This window comes from Mus caroli, chromosome 5 (assembly GCF_900094665.2).
Source record: "Mus caroli chromosome 5, CAROLI_EIJ_v1.1, whole genome shotgun sequence".
NCBI lineage: Eukaryota > Metazoa > Chordata > Mammalia > Rodentia > Muridae > Mus > Mus caroli.
This window is the reverse complement of record NC_034574.1, coordinates 1,779,735-1,802,552: the sequence shown is the minus strand read 5'-3', so window position 1 is coordinate 1,802,552 and position 22,818 is coordinate 1,779,735. Positions and strand designations below refer to the sequence as shown.

Below are 22,818 nucleotides of genomic sequence, written 5' to 3'. Positions count from 1 at the left end.
CACATTAATCTGGCACCTTTTCCTATTAACACATCCTTCCCTTGGTTCCCCATGTAGGATTCTTTCATGATTTGACTTTTACCTCCTGCAATGTTGCTTTGCAACCTCTCTGATCTGCCAGGCAGGCTAAGGAATGCTGTTGAGTTCCCAATGCATTCATTCTCCTTAGACCTTTCTATCTGGTTCATTCCCTAGAGCCGAGTGATGTCATCCAGCCTCAAGATTTAAATATCATCCACACACTGACAGTGACTCCAAAAGTCCCACTGGAGCCCTAGCTCTCAGACTCTCAGACTCAAGCAACTACTTAGCCTCTCCTCTTAGCCCTCTGTAAGACCCTGAAAAGCTGGGACTGCTAGAATCAAACTCACCATCTATTCACTGCAACCAGCTCCTTCTGAAACTTCCCAAATGTTAGAATCCAAAAGTACTTCTCTCGGGCTCGGGATGGATGGCTCAGCGGTTAAGAGCACTGACTGCTCTTCCAGAGGTCCTGAGTTCAATTCCAAGCAACCACATAGTGGGTCACAACCATCTGATATAGAATCAGATGCCCTCTTCTGATGTGTCTGAAAACGGTGACAGAGTACTCACGGATATAACATAAATAAATCTTTTCAAAAAGGACTTCTCTCAGAAATTATTTTAAAAAAAAATGGCAAAGACCTGTCTCCGAATCCAAGTGTATCATTCTAAGATCAGCAAAACAGGAGCCGTGGCTCTACCTAATGCAAATGTGTGTGTGTGTGTGTGTGTGTGTGTGTGTGTGTGTGTGTACGTGTGTAAGTGCATATAGCTGTGTGTGCACCTTTGACCACTTGGCATTTCAAAACTGACCCTTACCACAGTGTTTCACATGCTGTATATCCAGAGAGAATCACAGTCCTCTTTTCCTCTTTAAATAAAATGTCAACATGTGTATAAATATGTAAACGGAAATATCGCATTCTCTCCTCAGTGTCTTCTATTTTTACCGTCCCAAATGTGAGATTGCAACCAGAAGCTGGAGAGAGCATGAGGGCCTTTGGAAAAAACAATAGTTATGGGAAAAGCCTATCGAACAGCAAACACTGACAAGCCCAGCACTCTCAGGAGAGCACAGGTAAGAGGCCCTGCTTTGCTGGAGAGTAATGTTTGCAATAGATGTGGAATACAGTTTTCAGTGACCGATTTCAGTCTCATTTCTCCCTGAAGCTGTCTTGTGAGTCCTGTGGGCTTATTCTGGCCTGTATCAAACATGTTGCTGAGGCAGAGAACAATCAGTGATGTCAGCGTTTTCAGGCACCTCCTCAGCTCTTAGTAATGTTGTGCTGGATCCTGTGAGTTAGCTCTGCAGTCACTCGCAAAGCACTGAGTGGTGAGCACCCAACTCCATTACTCCTGAGTTCATCATTGAAGTTAGCAAAGGTCCACTTTGAGCTGGACCTAAACCACAGACCTGTTTTATTTGGCCAATGCAATTTGCTTTTAATTATTTGCTGTCATTTTAAAATTGGGATACTTCATACAAAATTCTAGATTTCTAGCTTTTCATGAAGTATGGGCAGCTCTGACAATGCCCCCAGTTCTGCCCCACCAGAAGATCTCATGTGTGATAAGAGAAAATGTGCAGCCCTTGTTGTAAGCTAAGTTGCTTGCCAGGTCCTCCCTGGGCTCTGATTCCTGTCTGGCCCCTGGCACAGACCTATTGAAAGCTCTGGATCTCATAGTTTGCTTCTTTGACCTCTACTGTTTTACAAGTAGGAACTGTGAACTGGTGATGTTCAGGCATGTCAACCTGTCAAGTTATTGCACATGCCCAGGGCCAAGTTTAAGGCAGTGATGTCTAAAAGGCTGTGTCTTTCTGGGTTACCAGAAAGAGATGTCTGTTGGGTTGGTTGGTTCATTGGTTTGGTTTGGTTTGGTTTTTCAAGGCAGAGTTCCTCCCAGTATTCCTTTCTGTCGTGGAACTTACTGTAGACCAGGCTAGCCTTGAACTGAGAGATTCCTTTGCCACTGCTTCCTGAGTACTCAAATTAAAGCGGTATACCAACACTACCCACTTCTCACCCTTACGGGGAAGCCTTTCTCTGATGGTTTTGGCAGAGCATGTTCTGTGTTCCATAACTAAGTGCTGAGTGAAGTTAGCTGAATACAGGAAGAACTGTTCACATGTGTGTGTCTGTGAGGATGTTGGGGATGGGGGTGATATAGGCCAGAGGTTGATATCAAATACCTCCCTCAATTTTTGTCCACCTTATTTTTTAAGACAGTGTCTTTCATTGAACCTGGAACTCTCTGACTCAGGTAGACTAGCTCCTGTCCAGCAAGCCTCAGAAATCCTCGTGTCTCTGCCTCCATAGCATTGAAGTTACAAGTATGAGCTACCTGCTTGACTGTTTTTTGTTTTTTGTTTTTAATTTGGGGGAATAGCCTGATTCTCTCTTAATTGGAAATATGGTAAGAAGCAAGGTGGATTTATAGGGAAGACGGTGCACACAGCTCTGCGGTTCATCTGTCAATCTTCAGTCATTTTGGAACCTAGGTTTTGATGCCCTCAAAATGGAGGTTAGTTTTGCTAGCCTAGGGATATGGCAGCGATTTATGTTGCTTTGGAAGAGGGAAAAAAGGCTCCTGGTTAAAGTGTGACATGCAAATGCTGGCCAGTAGATACTGCTACTAAACCACGGGTGAGAGAACAGCTTTCTTTAGGCCATTGTATATGAAGTCAGTGTCATCTGGGACCCACTCTGAGTTGCAATGGTCAGATAGACTGTGGCTTTGAGTCTAACCAGTTTCTGACCAGTAGCCTCATGGTTTTGAGAATGGTTTGATTCATAAAAGATATATGCAGCATGTACATTTTAGTGGTATTTAGCTCCCGAGTTATAAACCCTCTAGCTAATTCAGTAGAATAAGAATGAAAAGTGGCTCTGTTTTATTGATTCATGCTCACAAGCAAGACTGAATTTCAGTGGCAGAACTGTGCTTGCGTGTCCTTTCTTCTTGGCTCTTCTGAACTCTCCTGATCTACCCAGTCAAAGTTGGAAAGATGTGTTTAAGATCAGCTCATTATTGTACAATCAAAAGGAGCTGACTGGACAGAGAATTGCCCAGAAAGGCTCAAAACTTGCTAATTGAAAAGAGATTTTCAAAGGTGCTCAGAATTGGAGCCAGCGGTGCTTGCTAAGCTCACAGTCCACTTCCTCACACTGGGTCCAGGCTTAGCTCCACAGTGGGCAAGTGTCTCTACAATTGTCTGATAATGGTACAAATATTCTCCTTATGACTGTTATCTTTGTCACATCAAGGTTGAAGTCTTCAGCATTGTTGGTCCACAGAGCACATCTGATTCAGCAAGCCATTAAAGAAACATCTCCATTCTTTTCATAAAAGCTGCAGAAAATCTGGATTCTAACATGTTGCTATCAACACAAAAAGAAATCATCATAGTTTCTTATTTTACCAAACATTTCCATGTTAGAGATCAAATATTTTATTAGTCCCTACAACATATGGCATGGCTCTTTTCTGTCCAGTAGATGAATTTCAAGCTAAAGACATTATGAAAGAAAAAAATCATGTTAATAAATCTCAGAAAAAAAAAGATATCATCCTCTAGTCTTTGATTTTCTTTCCTGGTTTTAAATTTATTCATCACCTGTTTGGAGTCTGTGACATATTAAGTTTCCCTGAACTGTCTTGATTTTTTTGTAACACCCATGGTGACAGAAAAGGAGGATGAGGGGAAGAGACTGGGGGCTGAGGTAGTCTGAGCCCAGGCTAGAGGTTTAGCCACCTCTCTCTAGTGATCAGCAGGCTCTTGGTGTGGAACTTGGATTGTGTCATGCTGCTTTTGAGATGACAGGGACAGGGCGTGCAGGAATGCTCCAAGACCTAATATTTCTCCTGTACCTCAATGCCACATTATTCCCTTTCTTGCAAACTGAGGTCACTTCAATTATTTAGTTAATAATGTCGGATTGGCATAAATTGACCTTAGTGGAAAAGCTAATGCAATGCATTTTGCTGTGTAGAAGAAAGCAATTGGGTTTTAGTCTTGGAGCAAAATTAAATGAAAAGAAAGCCACAAGTGCCAGGGTTAAGACAAGGATAGCTGCCACCTGTGCTCACTACTGAGCTCCATTCAGCTCCTTACTCTCTAGCTCTGTTAGTTAGCCATCTCAGAGCTTGTCCCACTCATTTGGTTACTATTGAGAGTTGAATAAAACCCAAGCAAGTTTCATCTGTACATAGGAAACATTCATCAAGGAAAATACCACTGGTAATATCAAATGTCACATCCTTTAGCCGCACTTACATTTGTATGTGGTGATACCAGCCATAAGTCTGTGCTGAGGTAATTTTTTCAGTGTGCTGATGGGATAGAGTGGGTTGGTCACTGTCTTTTTTAAATAATCTGAGGATAAGAACCCCTTCTCCACCAGTGATCCTATGCTCTAAGATCAAGAATCGACAAATGGGACCTCAGAAAATTGCAAAGCTTCTGTAAGACAAAGGACACTGTCAATACAACAAAACGGCAATCAACAGATAGGAAAAAGATCTTTACCAATCCTACATCTGATAGAGGGCTAATATCCAATATATACAAAGAACTCAAGAAGTTAGACTCCAGAGAACCAAATAACCCTATTAAAAAATAGGGAACAGAGCTAAAACAGAGATTTTTTAACTGAGGAATGCCAAATGGCTGAGAAGTCACCTAAAGAAATGTTCAGCATCCTTAGTCATCAGGAAAATGCAAATCAAAACAACCCTGAGATTCCACCTCATACCAGTCAGAAAGGCTAAGATCAAAAATTCAGGTGACAGCAGATGCTGGCGAGGATGTGGAGAAAGAGGAACACTCCTCCATTGTTGGTGGGATTGCAAGCTTGTACAACCACTCTGGAAGTCAGTCTGGCGGTTCCTCAGAAAATAGGACATAGTACTACCTGAGGACCCTTCTATACCAGTCCTGGGCATATACCCAAAAGATTCTTCAACATATAATAACATGCTCCACTATGTTCGCAGCAGCCTTATTCATAATTGTCAGAAGCTGGAAAGAACCCAGATGTTCCTTAACAGAGGAATGGATACAGAAAATGTGGTACAATTACACAATGGAGTACTACTCAGCTATTAAAAACAATGAATTCATGAAATCCTTAGCCAAATGGATGGACCTAGAAAATATCATCCTGAGTGAGGTAACCCAATCACAAAAGAACACACATGGTGTGCACTCACTGGTAAGTGGATATTAGCCCAAAAGCTCAGAATACTCAAGATACAATTCACAGACCACATGCAGCTCAAGAAGAAGGAAGACCAAAGTGTGGATGCTTCAGTTCTTCTTAGAAAGGGGAACAAAATACTCAGGGGAGCAAATATGGAGACAAAGTGCAGAGCAGAGACTGAAGGAAAGGCCATCCAGAGACTTTCCCACCTGGAGATTCATCCCAGATACAGTCACCAAACTCCAGTACTATTGTGGATGCTAAGAAATGCTTGCTGAAAAGAGCCTGATATAGCTGTCTCCTGAGAGGCCCTGCCAAAGCCTTACAAATACAGAGTCAGATGCTCAAAGCCAATCATTGCACCGAGTGTGGGGTTCCCAATGAAGGAGTTAGAGAAAGAACTGAAAGAGCTGAAGGGGTTTGCAAGCCCACAGGAAGAACAACAATATCAACCAACCAGACACCCCAGGGACTAAGACCCAACAAAGGAGTGCACATGGATCTAGCTGCATATGTAGCAGAGGATGGCCTTATCAGGCACCAATGGGAGGAGAGGTCCTTTGTCCTCTGAAGGCTCTGTAGATGCCCAGTGTAGCGGAATCAAGTGGGTGAGTGGGTAGAAGAATACCCTCATAGGAGCAAGGGGAGGGGGTGGAATAGAGGGTTTCTGGGAGGGGAAACCAGGTAAAGGGGTAACACTTGAAATGTAAATAAATTAAAATAAATAAATAAATAAAACACTTAGAGTAAATGTGGAAATAATAAAGTAAGGAGATAAAAGAAAAAGGGCTCAAAGGGAAAAAATGGAGGGGAATTGCCAAACACACACACACACACACACACACACACACACACGCACGCACACACACACACACACAAAACAAGAACCAACATTATTCCCAATTTGAAAAGTTTTGAGAACAAAATTAGATGAGTGTAAGAATGGAATTGAAAAATTAGTTTTTAGAGAAACAAACCAAAACAATCTCTCCCCCAAATACTCCCAAATTCAATAAAATAAAACCAATGTAGTACTAAAAGTATAATGAAGAAAACAAGGTTGGGTAAAGCAAAGAAGTAAGGGGAGAAAAAAGGTAAAATCGAAATTGTCCAGCATTCTTAAAATGTATAAAAATTGGGCTGGAGAGATGGCTCAGTGGTTAAGAGCACTGACTGACTTTTCTTCCGAGGTCCTGAGTTTAATTCCCAGCAACCACATGATGGCTCACAACCATCTGCAATGGGATCTGATGCCCTATAATGGTGTGTCTGTAGCTACAGTGTACTCATATGCATAAAATAAATAAATATATCTTTTTAAAATGTAAAAAAAATTCTTTCTCAATGAATGACTAGTCTTGGACTCCATTAAACTCATAGTAACCTCACAAATATTTGTCTAGTGTAGGAAGTAATACTGTCTGGCTCAATTGTGAGAGATTAACTATGCATACTTTGGCTCTCTCCTTCTGTTTCAGCATATCATCATTCTTGCTCCAAATTATTTAAGAATTACATGACAATGAAAAAAGTCCTTAGCCTCACTTTGCTTACCCCAGTCAGTGAACAGTCATTTCCTCAAAGTGATCTGTTAGGTAAAGAGATTAAAAGCTGTTAATTGTTCAAGAGTTTTCACTGACTCACTTTCATTGACTAGGATCAAGGGTTTGGTTTTGTTTACTTGGCACGTTGTTTGTTTGCCAGAGTCTATTCACGCTGCTGCCACCTTCTCTGAAAATAGGCATCTCATATTCTAGGACACCAAACTCCTGCAAAGTTTTCCAACCCAAAACCTGGGGTTCACGAATCAATATTTTAACAAACTCCAGTGGTCATTAACTGACTACTGAGAGTTGGAGAATACATTGTCCCTGAGTCGAGCTCTGTAAATGGTTATGTAATACCTCATGGCCACCTCTAATCACATATTCAAAGGAGCAAAACTGAATGGGCTCAGTGGGTTGTATTTATGTATTCAATGGGGTGGTGTGAGCATGCGTGTGTATGTGTATGTTACAATAATTACACAGGCTAAAAACGGGGAAGCAGGGGGTGGGTTGGAAAGAGGAAAGGTAAGACGAAATGACAGAAACACAGTACTCACATTTCAAATTCTTTAAAAAACATATAAGAACTTAAGGGGACCATAGATAGTGAAATCTTCAATAGTTATTCAGGGATTACATGTTTATAAGGTAAAATCAACAACTTACTTGAGTCAGGACAGAGTAAAGGTAAACTAGGAAAATAGTATACCATGAAGCAGAACTATTTATTTCCCTCGCCTCATCCCTCCCTCTTTCCTTTTCCATAAGAAAGAATGGTGTCATGGTGTGCAATGCAGGAACTGTATGCCCGTTTATAATTACTTAATTTAATTTCAACTCACCTTAAATATCTCTTCCTTGCTAGAATTTCTCGTGCTGTATAGTTGAAGTGCATAGATACCAGGTCTGAGGAGACCAGGCAGGCACCACACAGTGCCCTTCTGGACAACACTGATGGAGAACTCTCCTTCCATCCACCTATTTAAGGAAAAATCAAGAAAACAGGACAGAATTCGTTGCAGTCGAGTGTATCTTGGTGCTAGATGAAAGTTGCTTCAGAAGAAATTGGACGGTGAGAAAAGAGGCCAAAGCAAAAGGAATAGAGCCAGAGCCAGGTGACTGAGTTACACGAGAGGCATGGAAAGACACAACGCCTGGTGCCCACAAGAGCAAGAGATGACGTTAGCAAGGGCCATAACTCCATTGAAGTGCCACAGTGGCTTCCTCGGTTAGCAGTAGTATGCAAAAGGAAGGCAGATTGACAGTCGATATAGCTGTACAGACAAACTTCACAAAGATAGGACTGTAAGGCAGAAGCCAACAGTAGCCTTCATCTGTCTGCCATATTGACTCTGGAAACTGCTCCAGGAGATGGAGGTGTCCAAGGCTCCCCTTCCATGCTGTGACATTGTGGTGGGTCGCTTTTACAGTGGGTGTCATATTGTCTTCATCTCCCCTTCACCTTGTAGTTTCTGTTGCCTTGTTTCTGCTTACTCATGGATCCATCTTTCTCTCTCTTCCCTTTGTCCTATTTCTGGAGGAATCTGCTACTGATCTCTTATTGCCTTGGATCCTAAAACCCTCCTAGAGAACTGCTCTGATTTGTATAACCAGGAGTAGAAACTGAGGCTATTGGGTGAACCCTCCCTTTATGAGCTACTGGCTGATTCCAGGCTGCTTCTAAATCAGAACTGAGCCTGGTCTGACCAAGCCAGCTCAGTCAACGGGTTCTCCAGCGCAGGAGAGAGGATTAAAAAGAAAAAAGACAATTAGAAAACATTGTAGCATGACCCCAGCCAGTTCTGAGGCTGGGACAGGTTTCTTCTTCCCAATCCACTTTTATACCATTTTAATTACATGCAAGTAATTAGGTCAAGCAGTACAATAAACACAAATAGTCAAGGAACAAGCAAGGCAATAAACAATGTCCCAAGATCACTCCCCATCACTGTTTCTAAGGGCTTATCTAAGCCTACTTCCCTGTCCTAGCCCAAAGTCTTATTCTTGCCAAAAGCCTACTTCCATGTTCTGGTCTAAAATTAGATTCCTGCCTGAGCTTACTTCCTTGTCATGGCCCAAACTCAGATTCCTGCCTGAAGCCCATTTTCTTGTCATTGGCCAATGTCAGATTCCTGCCAAGCAGCCCCTAAGGCTCTCCACACTGGTCCAATCCACTTAGCTGTGAGTTAGGAGGCCAGGCTGTTCATAAAGACCCCTCAAAATACAGCTCTACACTTGTCCATCCCAAAAGTTTCAGTGATGCAAAGAAGCCAACCATGTGCCTAGATTGCACATTGCCCTAGCTGTGGGACACAAGAGGAAGGCTGTTTGAATGTGATACTGCACATCCTCACTGTGCGATACTTGGGGCTTTTGGTAAAGATTTTCTGTTAAGTCCTGTCTCAGTTAACAAATGGAGAGAGTGGCTATTGGGATGTGTCACCATCTTTATTCATTTGTTCAATCTAGGTTTCTTTCTGGAGAAGGACAATCACTGCCTTTCTTCTTGTTGCCAGGATGGTTACTCTCTGTGTGATGCAATAAGTGTTTCTTCTCCAGCAGCTGGAGTTTCATCATTTCTTTTGTCTTGGGTAGTTGGCAACATTTGTGGAAATAATAGGAACAGAGGAAGCAAGCACAAGCATGCTCTTAGGCTTTATCTGAGGAGAGCCCTGGTTGCTGTCATTGCTCCAGCTGGATGGGAAAACCAAGACATAACTATACATCACAGATGCATGCTGCATGCTGCATGCTGCAGCACTGGACTGAGAAGAGCCTTCAATGTGGCTCAGTTTTCCACCCACCTACCTCAGGCTCTTTCCTGTAATGGGGTGACCATATGAACTCCAGAACGGTTATGAATGCAAACCTACAAATGTGTAGACCACCACCCCTTGTTGCAATGTCAGTGGTGGCTACCCCTGCAGGCTTAGCTCTCTTTCATGCTGAGGTGTCTCTGATCTCCTTTAATGGACTTCAGACGGGCTGTAGAAGTTTCTCGATCTTTTTCTTTGGGCACCTTTGATCTGCATTCTTCATCAGCAGCACCCCAACTCCACAAGTGGGTGAGCAAAAGATTTAGGCCTTGACTAAAAGCAGAATGAAAACATTCTAGTGTGTGTCAGGAGTGTGTTTGTAAACTTTGTTTTGTGTTAAAATAACAAACTTGCAGAAAGAGTGTGGGGAATTGTATGAAGATTCCTCACTTATTTGCCTAAACACCATTCTCTCATTTTCTACTCCATCTCTGTGTCATACATAAATATTAACATACACTTTATTTTTCTAAACTGAGTATAATTCACATGACGTGTACCCTTTATGTCTAAACAATACATTGTATTTATCTTTAAAAAAAAAACAATTTGGAGTGATCCTTTTTATAGTACAAATAATGATAGCCTTTGACCTTCATTTTCTTTGTTTCATCCTAAGATTTTTATCTGTTTATTTAGCTGGCTTTTGCTTTTGCACATTTGTTTGGGGTACTTTGTTTGATTGACGTTTTTGTTTTTTGAGTGGCTGAAAGAAAATTGATTTGATGCTCCACAAACTGTCTCATTAATCCATGGATCCTAAAACAAATTCTCTTTGTGTATTGTGTGTGTGTGTGTGTGTGTGTGTGTGTGTGTGTGTGTGTGTGAGTGAATTAGCATTTCCAGATTAGAGGAGTTTGAAACTATGAATTGGACAGAGAATATAACACTTGTAGCTTGCCTCTTCAGAACTGTTTGCCAACACTGTAATCTTGAGAGAGCCTTTGCACAGACAGACGCACAGGTGTGAATAACTAATAACAAAACTGGAGTTTACAGCGTACGGCCCCACCTGTGGCTTGTGGCTGTCATCAGCTCTGGAACTCCATTTTTCCTTTCCATTTAATGTTGTTGATTCTTATGGATTTGGGGGTACAGAAGGAATTGTCTGTGCTCTAAATGCACAGTATTCTATTATTTACCAGGATAGCAGCTGATTGTCCTCCCCTGTTCGCAGACTGTCTTTGTGATCTGCTGGCACTTTAGGAAGTGTCTGAGCATAAAAGGAGGCTGTTTGGGCCAAGTACGCTGCAGGTCTGGGCTGACATTTCATGGAGGACAGTGTGCAGATGACAGAGCTGAGAGGGGAAGCCAGACAGAAGCTTGGAACTGAACTCACCGACGGGCAGACCATGCAATGCTCCTCACTCCCTCGGCGGCCATCCTCTCATGGGAGCCTTATTTGATTGGGGAATGGGATCAGAGGCTTAGCCACTGGAACCCAGGCACAAAATGAAGGCCGCCATGAGACTAATATTCTAGCACACATAATGAAAACCTCACCCAGAGTGAATTCCAATAAGTGAAGTTAAACATTTTAGCTAAGTTATTCCAAGTATAAGTAACAAAATGTTTACAGTACTCTGAGATGCTTCTGTGAATAAAGCTTTTAAAAACACGAAATTGTGCAAATGAATAATTTAATAATCTAAGTTTCTACTGGATCTTATAATGGCTGCTTTTTCAATACACACACACACACACTCAGTGCTACACATCAAAGACTAATTTTTCTGTAGACATAGAGTGTTGAAGTAACAACATGTGGAATAACGCCTACTTTTCCACCTCTAGAAATACTGTGCAAGGAATAGAAAAAACTAAAACAATATAAAGTTTAAAAAAAACAATGGTGGAATATATAAGCTAAACACTGTACCGCTAGCTCCCTCATTGGGTGAGAGTCTCCCTTAAGATTTATCACTATTCTCTTATAGTAGTCTGTGTTCTGTGTAGTGCTGTTGGATTTTTAATTGCTCTGGATTATAATTTTCAATGCAATTAGCAAAATACCTTCAATTACATGATAATTGTGAATGAGGCTACAGCCTTAATTACTATAAATGGGAAAGATGTGTGATTATCATGTGCAACTAGATCATGTACAGTACCTATTACATACAGCGGCGTAACGATAACACGTAATTATGTTGTATCTTTCCTTGGTCAACAAATCACCGTAGGAAAATACACAGAGTTGTGATCCATTGATAATAAGCCACCCACTGGACCCTTCTTTGTGAGGTAATTGGGTTATTCTGTGAGTGTAACTAAATGCATACATCTAAATGTGAAAAAGAAAAAAGAAAAAAAACCAACTTTGCCTTATTGATCAAAACCTCTCAAATTACTAAGGCCTGTGAGTTTCAGGAATTTAATCCTTCCTAAACAAAATGCTAAGCCCCATCCTACCTGTTCACTTTTGTTTTCAAGCTTCATCAGAACCATCCATAGCCACAGCAGCATTAAAATATGCCTGAGGAAAAAAAAGAGGGCTTGTCTTGGCTGTGACAAACATTATAATCATCCTGGTTTACAGATGCACACTTAACAAGCTTATAGCACATAATTAATTCTGCAAAGGATGCTGCCTGACAGAGTGGGATTATGAGGATTGCATATTGATAGTGGCAGGAGAAAACGAATCTATTCTCTCTGGGTAAGGTGGGATATTCTTGTGTTCTTTAGAAACTGGCACATCTCAGAGGTGTTGCTCTCAAAATGATCTCAGGATGGAGAGAAATCAGTAATTACAGAGCCAGGCATTCAGTTGTGCCCTGATTTTCCCACCAGTTTTTCAGTGTTTCAGCTGCCTCAGAGACTTCAAGTATTCTCATTAGGTAGCGGCAGAGGCAGCGGCCTCACTGACTCCCTCATTCTCTGCTGGCTTTTCTTCTTTCCCCCTCCTTCCATTCCTGCCTTGGGAGTGACTCTGAAGATCATTTGCTGGAGTGATTGGCAGGTTAGAGGATTCGATCAGATGAGTTCCTCTTAGTGCAGGTCAAAAAGGCTAGTTAGCAGGAGCTGTGGAAAAATGCCAGCAGCATTCAAAATGGGAAATGTCATGACTTCCAGGCAGGGGGTGCCACCTGGAACAGAAAGCCCTCAGCTCATTAGCTAGTTACAGGATGCAGGCTTAACTGGAGGGAGCAGGGAAGGAAAGATAATACCCAATAGGGACGAGGATTGTGAAGTGGAATTGATTTCATGTATAATTTGTTTATCACTAGAGGGGACAAATGCTGTCCTCCTGACATGAGCCTGAGGAGTGTGGATTGTGAATGAAGCAACTTAGCATAATCTGCACGTTGAGCTTTGGGTTTGAAGAACGCAAACTTCTTTATTCTTAACTGTGAAGATGATTGGGTCATGTGACACTAATTAAAGCTGACATACTCTGAAATGTTTCATCTGCGCAATGGTGGTGACTCCAGAGAACAGACTAGATGGACATCTTTAGAAAAGAAGAGGGCTGTTTTCCCCTGCTGGTGTGAAGGACTAGCTTAGCTGCATGCAGAATCCTAAGAGGGCTGGTGTGCTTATGCCTACTGCTTAGGAACACTGCACAAATCAAACCAGGGTTCTCCATTTACTCGGTCTTGTTGATATGGGAGACCCGACGCCTTCTGAGATATTTACATCTGACCCACGTTAAAAAGAGAAGTACATTCAACTACAGTTGCGTCATATTTTGTTTGGTACATGGTCCAATATTTAATCGTTGCTTTCCTTAAAGGGGAAGCTTTCGAATTTCACTACAGACTGGATGACGGTTACCTCAAATTGATCTACAGCCAACAGATTACAAACAAAAATAAATAATAAGATATACTCACAGAGAGTTCATGCCTATGAGTTGTTAAAAGGGAGCACATTGACAAAGCAGAGAATGTTTCTTCCTGACAGGTACTCCTGGACCAGACTCCAAAGGAAACCCGAGTGGGTTTTTCAATGGCTTAAATAGGTCTTGGTATGGAGCCTTTACCCACATAAATTGTATTAGAAGTAGTATTTTCTTTTGGTAAGAAGTTTTATGATATCATTTACCTTTTGCTTGGAGATCATGGTGTTGTTATTTTAGTCTCACCGGCCTCCATTGCAGGTCTGCCTGGCTGAACACTGAAGGGTGTTTATTCAGCATCCCGAGTCTGCTGAGGGAGTATGCGTTCAAAATGTCTTTGCGTTTCCCCTGAGGTATTGAGACATTTTATGAGACCGTTATTAAGTAGCCAAGACTGTTTTATCAAGCAGCCTCAGACTGCTGTGTACTGTGAACCGCACTCCTCAACCCTCCCAGTCAAAACACCAGTGCAAAATGTATTCTCTTCTGTATATTACACAAAAAGCTTAGCATTCTTCACTGCTTATACTGTCAAGTTGTGCTGTATTAGATCTGTCAAATCAAAAATCTCTTCATCTGAGAGTCTTATTGTATACTCCAGAATCTGGCCTTGAAGGGCATGTAAATACACATATCCATATACATATATGACAATAGTTCACCTAAAATGAACATTATTTATCACAGTAAATCAGTTTGTTAATAACTGGCAGATTAATTACAAAAATGAATGATTTTTGGAAGAAATTACTGCCATTTCACTTTTTAAACTTTTTTCACTTTTTTAACTGGCAGGTGTACCTCAGATCTATAGGTTTATGAAGTAGTTTTTGTTTCGTTTTGCTTTGTTTGCTTCTCCTTAGTGCTAGGCACAAACAACCACTAGATAGATAGATAGATAGATAGATAGATAGATAGATAGATAGATAGATGATAGACAAATAGATAGATGTAAATACATAGATAGATGATAGACAGATCATAAGGTCAGTAAATAGGTAGGTAGGTAAATAGATAAATAGATGATAGATAGATGAGAGGTAGGTAGATAGATAGGTAGATAGATACTAGGTAGGTAGGTAGATAGGTAGATAGATAGATACTAGGTGGGTAGGTAGATAGGTAGATAGATAGGTAGATAGATAGATAGATAGATAGATGAGAGGTAGATAGATAGATACTAGGTAGGTAGGTAGGTAGGTAGGTAGGTAGATAGATAGATGATAGATGAGAGGTAGGTAGATAGATAGATACTAGGTAGGTAGGTAGATAGGTAGATANTAGGTAGGTAGGTAGGTAGGTAGGTAGATAGATAGATGATAGATGAGAGGTAGGTAGATAGATAGATACTAGGTAGGTAGGTAGATAGGTAGATAGATAGATAGATAGATAGATAGATAGATAGATAAGAGGTAGATAGATAGATAGATAGATACTAGGTAGGTAGGTAGATAGATAGATAGATAGATAGATAGATAGACAATAAATATTTAAAATTCTTGGTTGTCTCTAGTGGTTTCTCAGACTGTCACCCTGTCACTTCAGAGGAGACTGCCCTATGGCCTGAGAGAGTTCATACCTGCCTGGTCTCAGTGCCTAATTGCTTTTCCCAACTCAGGCTAATAAAGCCAGCTCTGTGTTCACTACCTTTGTGGACTCTGATATTTTGACTTCTGTGTTGCCCCTCTCTTATGGAGCTTGGAATCCCTATATTTATTTACCCTTCTCTTTGATGCGCCATTCCAAACTCTATGGACTGGGTTAGCATTGCTTAGTCTCACCTTAAGGTGTGAGGATTTTTCTCAGACAAAGTCCCATTGGGTTCCAGGAAAAGAGGTGGCACCCTGTGATTGTCCTCTGTGCAGCATTTACCCTATAGTTCCATGCAGAATCAAAAATGTCTCCACACCAGGTCTCAAATGATGTCTTTCACCCATATTGGTTCTTGCATGACTTCAATTCGGTAGGCAGCTGAGCTGGTGTCTCACAGTGACTCAAAGCAGTGGCAACCACAGGTGATTCCTGGGAGCTCGTTCCTGCCACCAATCACAACATCTTATATGCCACTCTCGTTCAATACTATTCTTAATAAGGAAATAGAAGTGATTTATGTTTACCATGTCCCTCCCCTGATACATTTGCACAGATCCAATCTACTGTGTGCCTAGCTGCCATGCGTGTCTCAGGAAGGAGGTCCCACGTGCTCCTCTCACATACACACTAAACAAGATCCTTTGATTTCTGGAACTTGGATTTTAGTTGGAACAAACTTACAAACTATGGCCATTCAAACTTGGGAGAGACATTAGACTGTATTTTCTTGTACATGCAAAAAGGTGAATCTGCCATTCATGGAAAACCATGTTCATAGAAGGCAGATGTTTTGCTGTTGATAAAACTGAACAGAAAATTAGAGTTTTCAACAGAAAATTAGAATTTGAGAAAACTATGAAAAACCTTGATTTGCCATTGTGAGAAAGACAGTTTTCAAAAAACTTCTCAAGTAAGATTCATGGTACTAAAAGTATTTTCATTGTCATTGTTTTTATGTTTATAGTAGAGTTCTGATGCTTGAAGTCTGCAGAAGACTTTGTGTTGCTGTGATACAGGAGTATCTGCAGTTATCTGGGAAAGCTACTGAGCTCTGTCCTTCCCTTGTTATGTGTCCCAGGGAGGCAAGCACATACTTTTATCATTTTCCTCAGCCAAAGCAACATAGAGTAGCAGATTAACTAAATGCAGAAACATTTATGAGAATTCAACTAATTTTTTCAGGTAAAATTAGAAAAAGATAAATAATTATAAATACTTACATAGTATTTATACTTATTAATAATAAGTATACTTATTTATACTTATTAGTAATACTTACTATGTAAGTATTTATAATTATTTATGTTTGGGGTTGTTTTCTATATTTGCAAGGGTTTTTTTTTTTTCTGTCTTTTGATGCCAGATTTCACTGTATAATTCATGCTGGCCTCAAACTTGTCATATTCCTGGCCCTGCTTCTGACTACTGCGATTATAGCTATGTGTCTACATCTGAGTACACAGGAGTGCCATGTTCTCTTTGGAAAATATAGTTATTTTTAGTCAAATAACATTTTAATGGTAATAGGTAATGGTATTTTAGTGAATGAATGTGTGTGTTTGTATGTGTGAATCATTTGTGTATCTGTCCTGTGTGTGTAGAGCTGTGTGTCTACTGCATTGTGCTGGTTATATTGGTTATATTATTCCTTTGAACAAATTACTATTCTCTGAAAAATCCTTTTTGCCATATAAAATTATTCTAATTTTATCAATTTAATTCTGTATCTCAACTTCCTTAGGGTATAACAAATCAGTATGTGTTCACATAGCTATCATCTGAAAATCACAATAGTGTCATTTAATATATTTTTGTGGTGAGGTGACAGATTGTTTGCTGTCCATTAGGTTTTGAGGGCTGGGCCCAGTTGCTATGCTCTGCTATCATAGAGATGTGGGTCTGTTAGAGTTCAGAATCCAAAACAACTGAGCATGAGGAGAGTATTCAGTGAAGGGTTGTAATTTATTTATTTTTACTTATTTACTTGGGGAGGTTTCTCTGTGTGTAGCCCTAGCTATCCCAGAACTCACTTTGTAGACCAGGCTGGCCTCAAATTAACATAGATCTTCCTGACTCTGCCTTCAGAGTACTGGGACTAAAGATGTGCACCACCATATCTGGCTGGGTTGTAACTTTTTAAAAGTCATTATTTTCTAATGCTTCTAGGTTTATAGAGTTGTAAAACAATCCAGCATCTCTCCCTTATAGCCTCCTTTATAACCACAGTGCATTCGTCTTTCTATGACATTAGCCCGTGCACCACACTATTCCTGCCACGACAGCTTTGTTTGGATTTTTTCTATTTTTACCCTCATGATCTCTTGCTTTAGCATCCTGTGCTGGGCATGCTGCACTTGTCTGCGTGTATCTTTAGTCTCCTCTGGCTGTCACATTTTCTCCAGCTTTCTGTTTTTTATGATTTTAGTGGATTTGAGAATAATACTTGGTTATTTTATATAATGTCTCTTAGGATATTTTTCATGGTTAGACAAGGATTCTGAATTTGGGGGAAGAGTGATATTAAAATAGACTATCTTAGGTCATCTGTCCATTTGACTGGTATTTAAATTATTATTACTATTATTATTATTATCTAAACATCAAGTAGTTATAGCATTTCAGTATTTCTCCATCTCTTCACTCACACACACACACACACACACACACACACACACACAGCCCAAAGCCACCATATTGAGTCTTTAATCAAGCAATTTTCCAGCCATCACTGCATTGATGTTATAGTGGGCAGTAGTTAGAAAGACATTCTTTTCATAATTCTGGGGCACAAATGTGGTCATTTAAATGGAAGAATAATGATAGATACAGTAGAAGTTTGCATAAACCAATACAGGAGGACAAATGAGGGAGAACTTAATTTTGCCTGAGGGTTTTGCACAATGCAAAGGGGAGACATTTGGAGTGGAGGGAGGAGTTGGCATTTGCATAGTCATTAAGCAAAGAAATGGTGTTGTTTTTCTTTGTCGTTGTGAATTAAACTTGTTCTTTGACCATTTTGTACATGTATAGAATGCATTCTGATCATCCTCACCCTGCCCCCTTTATCTTCTCCCATTCCTGTCAGCCCCACTTCGTTCCTATAAATATATTTCCCATATTCATATCTTCTTGTTTTGTTTTGTGACCCACTGAGTTTAGCCAGGACCATCTAGTAACCATGAGTTTTGAACCACTGGAGTCACCAATGCGTACACAACCGAAGACAACAATTTCCCAACAACCAGACTATCAACAGGGAGGAGCAGGGTCCCATTCATCACTGACCATCGACAAGGACAATCTAGTGCAGGTCTAGTGCAGGTAATTGTATCTGCTGTCAGTTTGTGATTGCAGAGGCTATGTCATGCCTAGAAGATGACATGTCAGAGCTCCATCCTCATCTTACAGCTCTTATGTTCTTTCTGCCCAGCTTCTATGAAGAAGAATGGTCTTTAAAACAAAGGAAGCAAAGCCCCAAAGCAAGCCGTGCCACAAAGTTCAACTTCTTTCTGGAATGTTCTGGAAGAAGGCAAGGAATTTAAAGTGAGCAGAAAAAGGCCTGCAGCAGCTAGGTGGACCCAGTTTCTGAAGGATTTTTGTGACACACTAGAGTTTGGATTTTAATGTATTCATTTGTGACAGTCCCATTTAATTCCACCTTTTCATTTGAAATGTTCCCAAGGAGGAGCAGAAAAAGAAAACGGAGTGGGCGCAAGGAGTGAGAGGGTGTGTGGGGTTGGAGGGAAGAGGCTGCTCAAAGGCATAGATTGAAATGAGAGGTGTGATGAATGCTGCACTCCTTAGCTCCTAGCACAAGGGCCACACACCTCAGGAAATATGCATGGAATAGTTAACTAGGACCAAATGATCCTCTTTTAGAGGCTGTGGCATGCCAGGGATCTGCCTGTCAGAGGTTTGGAAGATGCTGAGTTGGAGAGCTGATCTCCTGTTGGGCAGTGGGGGGTCAGCTGGGGGAGTCAGGCAGAGAAAAGCTATCTCAGTAAGAACAGCCTCAAACAGGGGGCCTGTGTAGCATTTGCATGCTTTCCCTGCAAAGGAAGTTTAGTCCAAAGAAAGGAGATTTTAGTATTGTGGTTTGGGCTTTGTTCAGGTTGAAGAGCAGGGGTAAATCAGCAGAAGAGGCCTTTCTCAAAGCCGTGGGCTCAGCCTTGGGGTTGTTCCATGAAGTTTATGTTCTTGAGGGCTGTTTGCACACTGTTGTCTGTTTGAAGACCCTCTAAACCTAAAGGCCTCAAAGTATCCTCTTCTACCAGCACAAAAGAAGGAAATTTGTGTGGTGAAAATGGCTCCAGTTGCCGCCTGAATCCAAGCCCCCCTTTGTTCTTATGCAGAGCACTCTGAAGCCTGGAAGACTGAATGGGCCAGACCCCAGACTGTCACCTCTCCACCATCCACAAACAAGGCAAAACCAACCCACACTTAAGTCTTTCCTTGCCAGCATAAAGGAAGTCTCAGTTCATTTGCCAAAAATATGTTCCCCTCCTTAAACTACGTGACAGATAAAAAAGCAGTTTTTGATTAGCATGGGTCATTTGTTTCCTTATGGTATCTGCTGAACTTGTGGGGTTCACATCCAGCCTGGGCAAGCAGTCTGGGTCGCTCTGCAATGCAGTTTTCCTTGTATGCAGCCAGCTTTGTCTTTCCTCTGGTGCAGTGGGCCTGTGGCTTGAGCCCACATCCAGTCTTCCTTTTGAAGCTAGGCTGTGCTGTGTGGGATTCAGTGGTCTGTTCTTTACTGGAGGTGTGTGTCATGTGTCTCCATCTACACACGGGGAATGAGGTGTCTGTATCTGCGGTACCTTCCCAGACCAAGCGTCCACAGGAAACTATGTACTAAAAACATAGTATTCTGATAATATTCTGAGCTTTATTTTTTCAGCCAGTGTATTCGTTTGCAGGGGTAATATGAGCAGCTGTGATTGCCTTTTAAATTAATGATTTCTCACACAGAGCTTAAAGAATAAGTTAAAAAAAAAATTCCAGTATCTTCCTTTGCGAGCATACATGTGCGTGTGCTTGTAAAGTTTACAATATATAAACTGAGCTTGTAACTGATCAAGTGGGATAGACAATAAAACTTGACACTAGCAGTCAGAAAAAATAGATGCCCTGTTTTACAGCACCAAATGTAACTTGAGTCTTTACAAAGGCTATTGTTTTATCAGTTTCTTTTTGTGGTCATTTATCTTTGGGCTAGACTTGGATTCACTTTAAACTTTCTTGGAAGATCATACGAACATAAACTGAAAATCATGAAACTGTTTCTGTATCTGTGAGAAAAGAAAATGTCTGTCTGACTTCCACACTCAAGGCAGAACTGGTGGCATGTAAAGAGATTCACAGAAGCTAGCTTCTAGGAGCAAAGCTATGGACTCGGTGGCAGAGAAACCAGCTACCTTTTATCAGGAAGACCCTGGCTAGCAGCTTCTGCTGCTGTTCTGAGGCTTGTGCGAAGCATCTTAGGTGAGGCCAGGAGGTAAGACATTGGCAGTGGCCAGTGGGAGCTTTCTGAAGTTGTAAGTGGCTAGGGTGAATCAGTGCTTGCGACTTTGCTAACTATGTCAGTTTGGGTTATGGTGGGGTGCTGTCTCTGAACTTAGTGAGCTCTCTTTGCTGGAAGTGACTCATTCTGTCTCCTGCTTTGCATTTCCCTGTGAGAAGCTTGTCTGAATTGGGGGGGGGGGGTTGAATTGAGGGGACTCTGTTGCTGAGCTTGCTGAGCGAGCAAGGCGTGTGCTCTCTTTCCCACCAGGAAGGTCAGACTGCTGGGGGCCAATCTGTTTTCTAAAATGAACCCTCCTGTCTGTCCCTGGTGTCTGACAGATTGAAACAGTTGTCTGTGTGGCTGCGCTTTCAAGGGTGCCTAAATGTGTTGCTTTCTGGGAAAAACACGCAGGCTGTGTTAAAGAAAAGGAACCTTCTTAAGGATTGGACTTTGGATGTTAATATTTATCTAAATGGCAAATTTAATTAACTTTCTAAGAACATATTTACAGATGCAGCAAATTAACTGTAGGTACTGTACACACACACACACACACACACACACTCACACACACCTAGATAAGCCTTCACTCCAGCTCTGCTTCTAAAGACTGAGTGTTTAACGAGAGCAAATAAGAAAATCACCAAGTGTAGAACTGTTTGTTTCTGCAGAGCTGAGAGGCTCCTGTGCACTCCCACGCCAGTTGCATGTTTTGGGATCAGAGATACGTATAAAGCCTGAGGACATTTGTACTGTGCTGAGCTTTAGTCCTCTCCAGATAATTGAGCTAATTAAATCTTTACCAACATTAACACAACTCCGGCATTCCTTGGACAGTGGATAATTATTGTATGAACATGGCGAGCTTAAAGCAAACAGAGGAAAGTAGAGTTCTGTGGAATGGGTATTGAGCTTATTCCGTCTTCATCTTTTGATAAGGTTTAATTAAAGCTGCCTCTCTCCATTGTGGTGAGAATGAATGTGCTTGTTTTCTTAGTGAAAAGCAAATTATTCACTTCAGCCATGGTTCAGTAATCAAAGCCCTTGCAGAGTTGGGTTATAGCGCAGCAGTGAGGGTATAATTGCTGCAAGTCTGTATGAAGGCTTTATCTTTTCTTTTTCTTTTTTTTTATTACTTACTCTTATTTATTTTTGTAGAAAGAAGTTTATAAAAGCCCATTTTGTAATGTGGTGTGGAGGTACATACGTTTGAAGTCTGGATATAGGTTTACTGTGGTTGGATTTTTTTTTAAAGGTGTGTTTTTTAAAACCTCTTGTTGACATTGGAGGTGACAGGGGACACACATTTAAATAGATGGCATTTGATTTATTTTGTTTTTACATTAGTGAGGGAAATGCAGTAAAACCTTTAAACATGGTGACTATCTTCGGATCCAAGGAGAATATTAACAGGCACCAGGAACTCTTTTGGGCAAGAAGTACATTTTAATTCTCCTTAATATTTTTTAAATCCATTGGACCCATTTTTCATGTTGCTCTTTTAAAGAGGATGCCCCCCCCTTGTGTCAGTGATGAATTTGCAGTGCAAGTAATCTTATGTACACTGATGACAAACTTACCAACTTTGTCATGACTGCAATAATTCCTTCTCTTTATTAAGTAAAACAAAAGATCACAAGGATGCAGGACATTTTGTAGAGCAAACTGAAACGCAACAGTGAAACCACACCAAAAATAATGTTTGTCCTGGGCCATCATCCAGGTCTTATCCTAGTTTCCTGGCTTTGTGATCCCTGTGACCTGTAAACAGAAGAAACCAGACATTTCTCGGTGTCAGCATGGCAGTGCCTCACAGCCTGACCTACACCAAGTGAAGCAGCCTCTACAGCAGGATGGAAGGACCCTCACCTACCACTTCCTGCTGCACTATCTAACCAGTCCCTTCCTGCTGGTGGAGATGCAGACTGAGCCAGTGTTCCTCCTCCACAGAATTTCTCTGAGTATTGAATGCAGTGGGTCTAATTCCCTTGATGGAGCGTGATATCATTCCGGTAGACTAAAAATAGTGTTTGTGCAGGCCGCGGTGGCGCACGCCTTTAATCCCAGCACTCCAGAGGCAGAGGCAGGGGGATTTCTGAGTTCGAGGCCAGCCTGGTCTACAGAGTGAGTTCCAGGACAGCCAGGGATACACAGAGAAACCCTGTCTCGAAAAACCAAAAAACCAAAAAAAACAAAAAACAAAACGAAAGAAAGAAAGAAAGAAAGAAAGAAAGAAAGAAAGGAAGGAAGGAAGGAAGGAAGGAAGGAAGGAAGGAAGGAAGGAAGGAAG

At 41.2% G+C, this 22,818-nt stretch overlaps 1 protein-coding gene across 7 annotated transcripts in view; it reads left to right on the top strand.

Annotated features, from left to right (window-relative positions):
• Cdk14 (cyclin dependent kinase 14) overlaps positions 1–22,818 on the top strand; it is a 574,714-nt gene that overhangs the window by 485,862 nt on the left and 66,034 nt on the right. For 6 of the 7 annotated variants that reach the window (XM_021162869.2, XM_029477257.1, XM_029477253.1 and 3 more), the window contains one exon: positions 959–1,102. In XM_021162869.2, coding sequence (XP_021018528.1) covers positions 959–1,074 — 116 coding nt within the window. In that variant the 3' untranslated portion in view covers positions 1,075–1,102. Of the gene's footprint in view, positions 1–958; positions 1,103–3,290; positions 3,880–22,818 lie in introns of those variants that run through there. The other variant, XM_029477254.1, reaches the window with a different exon arrangement.